This window comes from Brachypodium distachyon, chromosome 1 (genome assembly GCF_000005505.3).
Source record: "Brachypodium distachyon strain Bd21 chromosome 1, Brachypodium_distachyon_v3.0, whole genome shotgun sequence".
Classification (NCBI taxonomy): Eukaryota; Viridiplantae; Streptophyta; class Magnoliopsida; order Poales; family Poaceae; genus Brachypodium; species Brachypodium distachyon.
The window spans coordinates 61126347-61140981 of NC_016131.3; the positions used below are offsets into that span (position 1 = coordinate 61126347).

The following is a 14635-nucleotide window of genomic DNA, read 5'->3' on the forward strand; positions in this document are numbered from 1 at the left end:
CGACCTGATCTAAGCTCTGTCCTGTGCGTTAGCTTCGATCTCTAGCTAGAGCAGCCATGGATGTACGTATGGATCCGTCGGCCGGGGGTGAGGTGAGGATCGGCGGGAGAGAGAGAGGAAGGGGAGGAGAAGGCTCAAGATGTACAACCTTTATTGATTGAGAATTGAGCCACATAAATGGCTCGTGCCTATGACAGGTGGACCAACATCATTAACTTGGCCAAAGCTGCGTTTTTTGGGTGTTTTGTTATTCATTAGTCTTGTACTCGTGGGTATCAGTTAAAATTACGTGGGTTTGTGGTTTTCTGTTACAAGAGCCGCTAGATATGGGTTTCTCCGCAATTTACTCTTTTATAGAGCCACAAGCCGCCCACCCCATCGATCAGGTCAGAACTTGAGATCATTGAACGCATGGTGGCCGGGGACACACCACTCACAAATCAGGTTATCAAATCGTTGAATCATCGCCGAACCCATGAGAAAGATGGCCAAAATCACGAAATCACGAGCCATGAGATTCACAAGCTTCATGAAATAGATCATAATAGTCAATTCAGAACGGGGATGGAGCCGGAAGACGTTTAATTCGTGCGTCGCTACCTCCACCATCAAGACGTCATCGCAAAGAATGTGCAAAACCTTCTAAGTAGGTAGTAAAACATGATGCCAAATGTTGATCCGTGGTTCCCTTGATCTTTTGATGCCAAATTGGCAATAAGAGGCGAGAGGAACCGATGGAGATTGAAATTATGGCGGCTAGGATTTCATCCGCACCTCTTCTCCCGTGCGGAGACACGAAATTTTTTCACCCAGCAACTTCAGCTGTAAATTTGCAGACTTTGTTCTTCCTTGTTGATCGATGGATGTATTACAATCTACAAGTTTACTACTGCTAGCAATTTCTGGACTAGCCTGCTTCGTCTGTTTTTTTAACATAAGCTTGGATGCACATAAACCGGCCTAAAAAAGGGCCCAACATGGAGTTCTGGAGGCCCAATGGACCTTCATATCAATGCCCAAACTGGCTGTTTAACTTGGTCTATATATGTGCGCCGTCTATATTCATCTGCTCTGCTCTACTTGTTGTCAAAAAACCCTGCTCTGCTCTACCCGTCTACCGCGAATTACAAAACATGGTCCTACTAAATCAATTCATTGCATTCGATTGCACGGTGAATTACCTTAACATTGTACTACTCCGTACTTGACTTGTACATATATGCTGAAGCTGCTATCTAGCTTCCCGCCTTCTCCATCTTGACTACTTTTCTCCGCACCTCCTGTTCCCTCGCGTCCATATCTCTTGTCTCCTCCTTGGTGAACGGCGGCGGCAGCGAGCACGGCTCGTACCCCGCCACATGCCTCTCCCTGGATTCCATCATAAACTCCCTCTCGCGGCCTTCCGCGCCACACGCCATGGCCTCCGGGCAGAGCTCCACGGCCTTCTCCGGCACCGTCGGCTTGTACCGTAGCAGCGCGGCGTACTCCGTGAGCACGTGGAGCATGTAGTCGTAGACAAAGTCCATGCCCATCTCCTCCCTCGCGAACCGGCTGCCTTCTTCCCCCAGCCGCATCGTCTCCCTCGGGTGCTTGTTCCCCCAATCGACGGCGAACTTGACGGCGTCACACTTTTCAGCCGGGTCGATGGGCCAGTAGTGCTCCCCGGCGACGAGCCCTCTGGAGAAGAAGTCGCGGAATGACGTGTCGATGGCGAGCATGGGGGAGTCGCACGCCAGGATGTACTTCTCGCTCACTGACCAGGACCGTCCCTGCACGTAGATCTTGTACCTGTAACAATTAATAAATTAATTAAATGTGGCCTCGTGCAAAATACTCGCTCCGTTTCTAAATACTTGTCGTGATTTTAGTGCAAAATATACATAACTTTTGCGTACATACCTGTACTTGCACTGTTTGGCCAGATTGGTGGAGCCGTCGTCCTTGAAGCCGTTCCGGCTGGCGGCGCGCCAATCGACGTCGAAGAGCCTAGCGTTGAACTCCTTGCCAGCGGCGGAGTCGTTGTTGCACTTGAAGAGGTCTTTCCGGGCGTTCGACACGTAGGGGTTGCCCTTCCAGAACGCGAACGGCTCTCTGTTCTGCCAGGGGAGCGCTCTGTTCTCTCTGACAAAGTTCTCCATGAGCGGCGCCCAGGGCCGGATGTTGACTTCCGGCCACCCCCAGAAGGACCAGTCCGGGAAGAGGATCTCCACGGAGTCGCCGCCGTCCTTGCAGTACCGGAACAAGGGCGGCGGCGGCGGCGCAGGGTTGCCGTCGGCGTCGTTGCGGAATATCTCGGGCATGTCCTCGAGGTTGAACATGGCGTCGAGGTCCGGGACGCGGCCCGGGTAGCGGGCCAGCAGCTGCAGGATGCCCCACTGCGTGAAGACGTCCCGGGTCTGGAACGCGCGGTGGTACGTCTCCACGTAGGCGCGGCCGGAGACGACGGTGAGGCGGAACGCGGCGTGCGGGATGGCGCGCTCCAGCGTGGGGAGCGTGATCCCGCCTGAGGCGCGCCAGGGGGACAGGTCCGAGTGGATGTAGCGGAAGTAGTCCGGGCATGTCGGCGGCGGCGGTGCCGGAGAGTGTGCTTCTTCTGCCGTCGCAGATGTTGGTGGTGGTGGTGACCGTGGGCGGGGGCTGCAGAGCGAGGTAGTGCCGTTTGCGGCAGCAGCGGCGCAGTCGAAGGGGATGGGTATCTGGGTGGATGTTGGTGACGCGCGGGGCCGCCGGCGCTGTGGAGGATGATGATGGCGACCGCCGCTGATGCCGCCGCCTGTGCCCGGCAGGAAAGATGACTGCACGGATGACATCGTTGGATCAATGAGATTATTTAGCTGGTTGGAATGAAATAGCACATGAATGCATATTATGCATGCTTCTGTAATTTGAGTTCTGCTAAAAGTTAATTAATGATTTCCGTTTTTTTTTTACTCTTAGCTGGTGTGGTACCATACACTTATTTACGTATACTGGACACATTGCGTTCAAAAAATCTTTTTTGAAATTTTTTTACCATTGCGAAGTTCATTTGCTAGGAAAAAAACATACTTATTAGTATAGGGTCTCGCATAGTATACTAGTGCTACAAAACTAGCGTGCGTACGTGTGCGCAACTAAGCAGGAGTACCCCGTCACGAAACTTAAAAAAAGAAAAAAACTGTACCACCCTGTCATGACCTTGCTAAAAAATTAAAGGCTTGACTAGAGAGACCTTGGAGGTTACCCCAATTGCAATAAGAATTTCGGTTTTACTGTAAAGTGCACTGCTAGCTGTTTTCCAGCGCAAAACGCCACTGTGCAGTAACGTACGAGTACGACTGACTGAAGAAGCAAAAACGCCTGCAGTACTTACAGCTACGTCGTCGAGGTGGATCACCGCCGTCCACGTGGTGCCCACGAGCAACGCCATCAGCACGAGCCCACCGACCACCGCCGCCGCCACCCCGACGGCGCCGCCCCTCGTCACCGACGTCTTCCGCCACGCCATCGTCGACGACGAGCAGTAGTACTGCCGGTGTTCAACGACCGGCGCCGGAGGCGGAGGAGGAGGAGGAGGAGACGTACTCGACAGTACTACTGCCTCCTCCCCCTCCTCCTCGCCGGCCGCAGGCGGGAAGACGACGCAGCAGCTCCCGTCAATGTTCTTCTTCGTCATCGATATGATGATCGATCAATTTGCACCAGACGGCGCGCCGGCCGGCGTGTGATTCAACTGATCTCTCTGGTCTCGCTACTGTAGCTTAATTAGGTCCTAGAATCGATGAACCTCTCGCTATATATATGTATACAGATCGACGACAGTTGCACCGGCCGGTCGATCGGTTGATCGGCCGGATAATGCAAGCAGCACTACAGCTATAGCTCTGATCGACAGACCTGCAGGCCGGCCGGAGAGAGTGCGCCGCCACTACTACTAATCTGACCTCTCTGCTTATGATCCTAACAAATAAACCTGCCGTACTACTACTATACTATCTCCACGCATCAATATATTCCATTTATCGCCAGTTCGCCACAATAAATATATAATCAGGCAGCATATCAAAATCCGAATGGTTATTAATACCCCTTCATAATTCAGAGCATATCTCCGCACACTCGCTAGCTCCTTGAATAATAATTAAAAAAAAAACGCCATGCGTTCCAGACTTCCAGCATGGAATTTAAATTTAGGAAATTAAACTGAAGAAATGGGGAACATATTATATTATATATCGCACGAGATCACTACTTGGAATAAATATCTCTGTAGCATTAATCGGATATACAATCGCCAGATCATATAACAGAGGGACATATATGATCGAGCTTAATTATATGCAGGATGCTGTGCTGTGCACCGGAATTTAATTGGAGCTATTTATTTCCCTTGATGATACAGATTTGGCAGCACACTACGCAAGATCTTTAAGGGGGTTCTTTGGACCACAGGATTAAAAAGAACACGGTAATAGGGAAACTTAGGATTGAAATACTACGGAATGTTGAATAATAAAGAAATAAAAACATAGGAATTGTTTGAAACAAGTGTTTGGATGCTGCACAGAAACTTTCAAAGGAAAATTGCCACGAGAATTTTTTTCTTATCTATGAAAGTCCTTTGGAGGCAATCCTAGCTTTGATCCAAACGGCATGTATGAGAATTATGCCTTAGGATTATAATACTCTATTATTTCTCTAAAATTCGTACGATCCAGAAAGGGCCTAAACTCTATTAAATTAACTAACCAAGTAAATCCCTACGCTATCTGACGAGCAATCAGCGGGACATGGCAAGGAGAAGTTGTATTAAACTGTTTTCTTATTTTGCAGTTTCTTTCGAGAGAATTATTCGCTTTTCTGAATCATATTCTTTTTAGGAACAACAATCTGAATTTATTTATTAAATGGTGACAAAAAAATACGGAGCTACTACAAATATTTATGATGAACGAAAGATACAACAAAAAAGATTATTAAACCTTGGGTGACAACCGTAGAATGCTAACCATACACAAGTAGGACTAGTCTCATACTCTTTCAGAGTAAAATACACCGCCGGTCCTATAACTATTTGAGGTGTGCCAAGTGAGTCCTAATTCTTTTGAAGTGCATATTTGGACCCTAATTCTTTGTAAGTTGTTCACGCGTGGTCCTATTCGAGCCCGAGCCGCTGCTGACCGGCCAAGTGGCAAGTTGACTGCCACGCTGGCTAATTGTCGGTCATTGGAAATTGCAAATAGGCCCAACCTTTCAATTTTACTCATTCCGCGGTCCTTTTCCCGATTCTCCCTAGCCTGTTCGGAGCAGAGGCGACATGGCGGGCGATTCTAGGGTTTCCCTCCGGCGAGCTTTGAAGGGGGTCGGCGGCACGGGCAGCTCAAGAAATGGGAAGAAGAAAGAGAGAGAATGAGAAAGATTGCCAACTGCAGTCTCTATTTTTTGTAAGGGGGTTTCTGCACAATTTGGGACCACATGAACGGCGGGAAAACTCCCGCCCAAAGACCTTGGCCGACGTGGCAGCAGTCAACTTGTCACCTGGCTGGTCAGCAGCGGCTTGGACTCGAATAGGACCACGCGTGAACAACATACAAAGAATTAGGATCCAAATATGCACTTTGATATAATTAGGACTCACTTGACACACCTTGAATAGTTTTAGGATCTGTGATGCATTTTACTCGACCGTCTACGTCAATAGTTGACAGCATGAGACTGTTGAATGCGTTGAATGCATTCCAGTTGGGTACACAATCCTTGCATAATAAGGATTTGTCATGAAAACGACAAGAAAGATGACCAAAATGAAGAACTTATGTGAGACGTGAAATCTACTGGATTCATGGAGTGGTATACCACAATGACCACACCAACACAATGATGAAGATAGGAAACCTTTATTTTGTGCGACACCACATCCACTACTAAGCCGTTACCTACTCAGATACACATACCTTGTAAAGGAAGAAACCGAAACCAAATACCAAACATTCATTCATGGTTCTTCACCCATCAATCGCAAATCGGTCGTCAGAGGTGAGGGGAATCAACGAAATTTCGAACGGTGGTCTTGGGCTAGACCTACGGTTTTGTTGGTTAAGGAAAACTAGATAGAGGGAATGGAAGTCGAAGGTGCTATTAAATCATCCGTTTGGTTCGTAGAAATGGAATTTAAGAGAGATTAGGCTTGGTAGTTGAGAGACCGATTTCCAGCATTTTAATAAGAGGAGAATTGCCTGTGGTCCCGACAATTCGCCATAACTTATGATATACTCGCTAAGCTATTTTCATGTGAACTCCCAAACCCAAGCACATGAATAGATCTTTCTTTTTAATTCCTACGTGCATTTCCCATCGCATATCAAACAAGAGTTCGAGACTACAAATAAATTTCACATGTCTTTTTTTTTTTTGTCTAATCTCCTATAAACTCTCTCCTCTGGACTCCTTCCAAACGGGCAGTTAATTAACTTATACATAAACGATAAGTAGCGTTGTGGCCTTGTACAGTTGTACTTGAATCAGCCCAGGAGACTGGGAGGCCGTGATAAACCCCACTTCCTGGCACGCGAACCTGGAGAGAGTGAAAAGTGAAAACTGGAGCGGAAGTGGCGGTCCATGACACACGCAGAGCCCAATTTGAAATGGTAGCGATTATACTATTTGTACACATATATTGGGCTCATATAGTACAAATAGTACACCCGTAATGACGTCTCGTCTAGTCGAACACATATATTCTCCCCCTCTGTTTAATTACACCGTCAGTTTCATGAGACTGATGTGTCCTTTACAAATCTCTACGCTTAACTCTGGCCGGTTTAATTATATGCAAATTAAGTTATTAAGTACAGTAATTAAAACAAAACGGTAACAAAGAGTCAAAACTTTCACGCATGCATCAGTCCGTTCCTGTGTCTAATTAATTAACTTGATTTCAGGTTGGGGGACGCCGGGCAGTTTAATCCCATATATCCCTACCACTACATCTAACGATTTGGATGCAGGTTCAAAAACATTACAGATGAAATGATGCATGCATATATGGTTAAGTTGGCCGATGGACTATATATAAACGGAGAAAAGGAGAATTGCTGGCTCTTTTTTTTTCATTGAGAAAACTCGGACCAAATTTGCACATAGTTACCAGTATACCCGTCAAGAAGTCCAAAATGGCAGGCAATACACGTACGGGAGCTAGAGACTAGAGAGCACCACTTGACGAGACGTCATTACGTCGAAGAAGAAAAATATTGAAGTTTGGCGCCGGCCGAAGGAAGGAACGTACGTGTATCCCGTGAGACACTTTCCTCGTGAACAAACAAGATAGATAGACACGTGTACGCATCATATTTAGACACCGTACCACTTTGAAAGACGACTTTCTGCTACGTACTGACGTTCTAACTTGACGTTGATCGATGCATGTACCGTTGAATTTTCTTTTTCTTCTTTTCTTCGAGATGGCCGATCGATCGGGTCGTGCGTGTACCAGCTAGTTTTAATTTCTACACGCGCGCGCGCGTGTACACTGTACTATATGCTAGCAATTCCGTTCTTTTCTTAGCTTGATCCAAAGTCGATCACTGGTTTGAACTATACATAAGAGACATATGCTCCCTCCGTCTCATATTAAATATTTGGACAAATTTGAATCATTTAATATGACACGGTGGGAGTAATACATTTTTTACGAACGAAGATATGTGCCCTTCAATTCTAAATTTATATTGTTGTTTTAATTCAAATTTGAACAAAATATAACGATACAAATTTAAGATCAGAAGAAACAGTATGTACATATTGGACAGCTTAGCTGGTTTCTTTTCTTTCTTTTCGGCCCGGGCGGGGTCGTGTGCGTCAGGAGCACGGCGTCGTCACTTGACTTGGAACCGGTACATGCACGCCCAGCAGCTTCTATCTAGCTAGAGCCTAGAGATCACTTTGATCGTGACATGAGATCACTGTATTCCACTAGCTAGCTACTCCATCGATCGTTACATATTTTGTTCTTAATCTTGGCGTCGTACGTTCATTTGGGAACTAATTAAGGCAAATAAACACACGTATACGATCTGATTGTATTTGTTATTTCTAGTATCTTGCATATACACATGGATCGATCGATCCGCGCGTGCATATATCTGTGATTTTTTTACTACGTACCTCATGCATGGTTTCAGCATGAATTAATTGTTGATTTGTCGATACATATCGTGCACAGGAACATGCAAGCTAGCTGGCGTGATAAAAATGACTGATCGAATCAGAGACACGATTCGATTGACAATCGAACCGGCGGATATGGAAATAAACAAATCAGTATTCATAGTACTGCCAATTAAGTGATGGATGGATGGATGGAGTATTACGAGTATATACTTACGGCTGCGGTGAGGTCGATCCATGTGGTGCCGACGAGCACCGCGAGCAGCACGAGCCCGCCGATCACCACCCACACGGCGCCCTGCCTCTTCGTCGGCGACACCACCGCCGTCTTCCACCAAGGCGGCTTCGGCGACGTCGTCGTTGAAGACGACGACTGCCGTTCCAGTACCCCCGGAGTTACATCGTCGTCGTTGACGACGACGACCTTGCACGGCGGCGCCGCCGCACCTGGAAGAGGATCGTCAGGCGGCGGAGGCACCAGCGCCGCCCCGGACTCCTCCTCGTCGGCGGCGGCGGACGCAGGGAAGCAGCTGCTCTTCATATGTGTTGTGGAGTATATTATCGAGGATCGATTACTTTCTCCAGTAGCCGGAGTCGAAGGGGGAATATATATTGCCGCTGATCTCTGTCTATAGAAGTAGTACTAGTATACCTTTCGATCAGTCTCTCTTCCAAGATATGCGTATGTACATGTACTTGGACAGTTGCACCGGCCAGGCCAGCCGTTACATACACATGTATGTATAGCGTATTAATACTCGAGTATGCGCTTATTTTACTTGGTATATAAGGCACTATTAATAGTCATCGCAAAAAAATGCACTATTAATAGAAACATATTACTAATTGATTGATTTATTAATTCCCGGTCCGGCACTTGTTGGAAGGTTTTCTTATCTTCGCGTTGCTCATATTAATAATTGTCCTGGAGAACTAGAGCGGTGTCTCGTGCCATTGCGCGAGAACTTCTTTTTGTGCGCCTTCAGTTTTTTTTTTTTGCTCACACATATTTTTTTTCTTTTCTAGAATACATCTAGCAGGTGTATATCATCTATTTATAGAAGAAAGAAGCTGAAGAGCAGCAATACAAGATACATCATGTTGCTATATTATTTCAGAGAACACCAAACGATAGGTGTGTGCCATTTAAACATGATATAAGTTCGGTATAAGAAATCACAATTTGGGTTGTGGTAGGCCGATTGTAAGAGTTGATAGGTTGAGTTTGATTTTATCAGGGATGGAGCGGATGTATAGGCTGACAACGGTGAAATTTGGAAAACCTTAATTAAATTTACACCAACACATCTTATTTATAGAAGATGTACAAGTGATCCGTATCTTTTTTTCCTCTTACTCTCGATTTGATATTAGAGTAATACACTCAAATGAAAATGAAGTTCAGATCTTAAGCATGATTGATCGTTACAAACGTAGAACAGATCAATCCCAGAATATCTGTAAACGTACAATTACTAAATCACGCTACACTTGGAACTGTGCAAAGTATATCATGTTTTGAACATTAGACAATTTTTTATTTGTATGTGGTTTTAGACCGTAATTAATCTTAAAGTTTAGGGTGCGAGCCACGGGTCGGTCAATGTTTGCATCAGACAATTAGAGCATGTTCAATGCAATGTGTTTAAGGTAGTGTTACAAAATTAAACCGGTTTATTCTCAAGCACCGGTGCTTATTTCTAAAAGTGCATGCCTAATTAAACACCCGTCTTATAGAACATAAACACGAGTGCTCAGACAAAATCCGATTTTCTGTGTGCACCTCCCTAAGCATTTTGAATTGAACATGCTCTTAGGTCACCCATGGCACCTGCCATATGTACGTACGATGATTTCACCTGAGATGGCTGATCATACGCGGTATATCTTATAGAAAATTAAAATTTATATGCTAAATTGATCACCTATGTATGGTTTGCATGCACGACCGCATTTCTCGACAAACGGACCACAAGCGCACGTTTTGGCGAGATTTGAGCAGCGGCCACGGAAGGCCACACAATGGATGACGAGGTTAGGAGAGGAGGGTTATATCCACAATATATGTGGATGAAGCGGCCTGCCGTGTCAAGGAAAGTGTTTCCGAAAAAACAATTAGGGTCTCTTTGCTTCAGGGATTGTATGGGTTCGCCTCACCCATATACAACAAACACTCTTTTTTTTTAGAATGAATACAACAAAACACTCAAGTGAACAGTGCAGCTCGGCAAAATTTGGTTGACCTCAAACCATGCAGCGTGACTCACCAACAAAACAAACACATCATTAGTAACCGATTTGTGTGGTCATAAAAAAAGAACCGGAAGAAGAAACACCGCAAGAGGCAGACCTGTTGGCCATATATGAGTGGTGGTCATAAAAAAAGAACCGGGAGAAGAAACACCGCAAGAGGCAGACCTGTTGGCCATATATGAGTGGTGGTCATAAAAAAAGAACCGGGAGAAGAAACACCGCAAGAGAAAGGCCTGTTGGCTGTATATGTGCCAGCCCACCACAAAATTATTTTGCCTAACAAATTTTTCAGTCTTCTAACAAAAGAACAGCAGTCGACCCGCTACAGCCCTAGGCGCTCCCCTAGTGTGGCCAATGAGACGCGTAAGTAGCGGGCCGCTGGACGATCGATGGATGAGCTTGTGACGCGTCCCCAAGCATATTCTTATGAGCTTTTCTACGGTGCTTGGGAGGTGGAGTATCCACCGTTGGTTTTGCATGAGGATAGGATTGACATGTCACACCGTGCCGTCTTCTTCCTTGGCTGAACTTGACATTCTGCTCGTTTTCTACCGGCCGGCCAACAACGTCGTAGTTACTCTTGGCAGTCGCTGGGGAGGCCGTGCGCCTCGCCGGAGAGGTGCAGCCATTCATGCAAGTTGCAATTAATTGACCTCCATGGCTGTACTTCGACTTCATCATGGCGCTATATATATTTTTAATTTCTCACAGTTCCTTGCGCCTCGTCAGGGTGTTCTTGCCTAAAACATCAATTGTTTAATTCGTCAGGTTTTAGGGTCAATTGATGTACTGCCCGTGAGTTGATCTGAACCCTGATTCTCCATGGAACAACTGAAATTTAAGACCAAGAAATGCAGGCAACTCCGTTCGTGCGCCTGATGGATTAGACGAATTAGGAAGGAGACTCTTCGTCGTCGGTGGCTGGCGCAACTCCGGCGAATGGATTATGCCGGAGGATGTGAGAGATGAATGGAACCGCTGTGTCGTGGGTGAGAGGTGGAGCCAAAAGGCCAAATTACCATGCAGCCATCACAACTCGGTACCTGACTTGGTACCTCCGCTCGTTCACGGGGTGGTACCAGCCACTCCGCACCGTACCCAGGTGAATTGGACGGCCCACATTTTTTTCAAGCGCTGTAGAAAGTCTCTATTCTTATGATTAGTGTTCTTTAATTTTTTATAGCTAAATAGTGGATCCCACTAGCTGATTTTCCTGGATTTTGGTGAAGCCATGTCGCCCCTTTTCGTACAAAGTTGTTTCCGTGATACGGCGCTCACCCAGTCTTCGCTAGCGCCACAGAATCCACCAAGTTCGCAGCCCACAACTTCCCGTTCAGCTCGCAAAAAATCGGCAAAAACTTGGGTGGGCGCCTGGCGCACCGGCGCCCCGTGCGCTCCCCGTTCCGATGCCGCAGGCTTCTCATCGGACGCTCCAGCGCGTGATGGCTCGTTTCTGAAGAGATTTTCCTCGCGTCTCGCCCATCCCCGCGTCGGCTCGCGATCTCCTCCGTCGGCTCGCCCGCGTCCGCTGCCTGAGCTCTGCACAGACATGGATCGAATCGGGCTCCACGCGCAGATCGCCGCTGCCGCTTCCCGTCGTCCGCCGCCCCTGATTGCCGTCGCGTCCTCGATCTCATCGGGCTCCGTGTGCAGATCGACGCCAAGGCCAGGGCTGCCGCGGAGCGCCCGTCCGGAACCAGGGCTGCAGCAGCTCGGCGCCAAGGCCACCGCCGACGCCGAGGTGCTCTTCCAGCGCCGGCGCCGACACTCCATCTCTTGATTTAACCATCATTAGACCACCGCCCGCTGAATTGCATCAGTGTTTCCCTAATTTTTTTTGTGTATTCTGTCGACCTGCAGACTGATATCGTGCAGTTCATGTATTCTGTCGACCTGCAGATATTTGAATCAAGACAAACAAAATTGCAAATATATTAAGCTGTCTATATGTTGTTTATTTGCTATTTGATTGGGCTCATCGATGCTGATCTGCAGTTGCCTGCAGGGAACTTTAGTTGATGATATCCTACTCCGTGCGTTTGTACTGAACATATTCTTTTTGTGTGTATGAGGCCCTTACATTATAGAAAGTTGAGACCAAAATGTGTCTATATGCCTGTATAACTCAATACACAGTAGCTTTGGAGGCACCTCGCTCTCTATCAAGTCTCTGAAAGCCAAAAAAGCTTCTTTCTAAGTACCATAGTGTTGGTGTGAAGTCAGAATCCTTCATTTTCCCTCTACAGATTTCTTCCAGATTCAGCTTATGGCTGGTTCTAATTAAAAGCATATCACGGGAATGGTTCTATTTGCAGCTTGCAACCGATCAAACTGACATGTTTCAGACTTTCAGTACACATTTACTACAAATTCAGAACACAACACAACAGCTCAACCAAGTGCATCCAATCGGAAACTGGAAAAATTTCAGATAAGGGAAACCAAACATGTACTGTAACAGATTCAGATAAGGGGAAGCCAAACAAAATAAGACCCATCCAATCAGAAACTGGAAATATTCCAAGCGTTCTTTTTTACTGGAGGTAATCTCTCTGGACAAAAGATTTTCACCTCGAAGCAGCACCTGTTGTATGTACAGGTTCAGTGCAACGGTGCAGACTTGTTAGCATTTAGCAGCAGCAAGGATTCAGGATCTTGACGAAGTCCATTGGCTGATTCATTCATGACAAAAGAACTGATACAATTCTAGAGTAATATTCATGGAGACAAAAGAACATGCTTGCTTTCATAAGGTCCCTTAACAGAAAAATAGCACTTAACAGTAAGAGAGCACAGTTACATAGATTCATGATTTTGCACTCCATCAAAATGTAACTTCCTAACAGCAGTTTGCGCTGTAGCATCTTGATCAACTCCAATTAAAAGACTAGTGTATCCTCCTGGTTTGTATGGAACAGCCATTGCATAAGGATTTGCAAAAAAATTGAAGTGAGGCATCGTGGAATTAGCATATCCACCTTGAACAAAAGGAGCATCCATGGCTGAAGATGCCCCAACATTGAGCTGCTGTGTGATAGCACAAGAAAGTGTTCATAAATCATGCTTGTAATGGAATAAATTGTGAAAATAGCTAATGCCTTACAATTATTTGGTTTGGCTCAGCACGTTCTTCTCTTGTTCTAGATCATTGTGTTTCAGACCTTCACCTACAATGCAATATATATGATAACAAAATATTTAAAATCAATTTTACACACATAAGCAAAAGGTATTGAGCAGGTCAGTACCTTTCTTCTGGGCACCCTTCCTCTTCTTGTTCCCAGTGTTCTTTTCAACAACATTTTTAATACGTGTCTTCTTTGGACCTTTTATTACTTGAGGAATTTTGAATGATATTACACCATTTAATGGTTCTTGGACACATTCATTTGGAATAGGAGGAATCTCATTGGATTTTTCATGCATCTCACTTAGATAAGTATCCGCTTCCAAGTTCAAGTCATGCATGGCTTTCTGCAATTTATCAAGAAGTTGTTTTGACGATGAACACTTCAATGCAAGAGATGTGGCCTGTCGAGATATAAGTGCAGCCTGTGTTTTCAGATCTGCCTCCTCAGTTCCTGGTTTGTGAATATAAAATCCACTTTTAGCATACTTTGTCCATCTAGGCAGTATATATTGCGATGGCATATTGTATACTCCATTCATATTATAGACTCCAAGAGCATGTTTGCACAATAAACCTGTAAGATATAGTTGTCAATTTAAACAACCTATATTACAGGATACAAAATACCATTGAAACAACCTGTAAGATAATAGTAAACATACCTATGCATTCAAACATCCGGCAAGAGCATGTAATGGTCGAATCTTCAGTATTCAATACTACTGTTGCTCCACGATCAGATTGCATATACTTAACAAAGAATGTCGAGTTTGTCCCCGCAGCTTCCAATAAATCACAAGATAATGTAAACTGTTTTTTAAATTCTTCCTCAAACTCCGAATACATTCTCCTTGTATATGATTCAGCTGCAGTTTTCAACATAGGTAGATTTGGAATGTAGGAAACTGGGGTCTTTCGACGTGACTTAAAATCAGCATCCAACTCATTTGACCTTAGACTAACTGCAACGTTCTCACATTCTACAAGGAGTTCTGAAAGACCGAGTTTCCTACGAAATCTTTTCTTGAAGACATTATTCATACCTTCGCTCCTTTGGGTCGAGTTCATGTCTGTTGTAAAAGAGTCACGGTATACCGCAGCCCA

The 14635-nt window shown here is 45.5% G+C and overlaps 1 protein-coding gene and 1 long non-coding RNA gene across 3 annotated transcripts; one reads left to right on the plus strand and one right to left on the minus strand.

Moving 5' to 3' along the window:
• Positions 1–924: 924 nt before the first annotated feature.
• On the minus strand, positions 925–8902 carry LOC100842005 (protein O-glucosyltransferase 1). Of its 2 annotated transcripts, none has more exons than XM_010230280.3 (3): positions 8366–8902; positions 1900–2795; positions 925–1788 (listed from the first exon to the last, which is right to left on the minus strand). In XM_010230280.3, exons 1-3 carry the CDS (start codon positions 8687–8689, stop codon positions 1236–1238), a joined length of 1773 nt encoding a protein of 590 aa, XP_010228582.1. In that variant the 5' UTR covers positions 8690–8902; the 3' UTR covers positions 925–1235. The 2 variants fall into 2 exon arrangements, with proteins under 2 accessions (XP_010228582.1, XP_010228584.1); XM_010230282.3 differs by lacking the exon at positions 8366–8902 and adding an exon at positions 3353–5093.
• A 2171-nt stretch (positions 8903–11073) lies between these two features.
• LOC112271407 lies at positions 11074–12504 on the plus strand. The gene is made up of 2 exons (XR_002964297.1): positions 11074–11503; positions 11585–12504. It is a non-coding gene; the product is annotated as an uncharacterized LOC112271407 (long non-coding RNA).
• The last annotated feature ends 2131 nt before the right edge of the window (positions 12505–14635 follow it).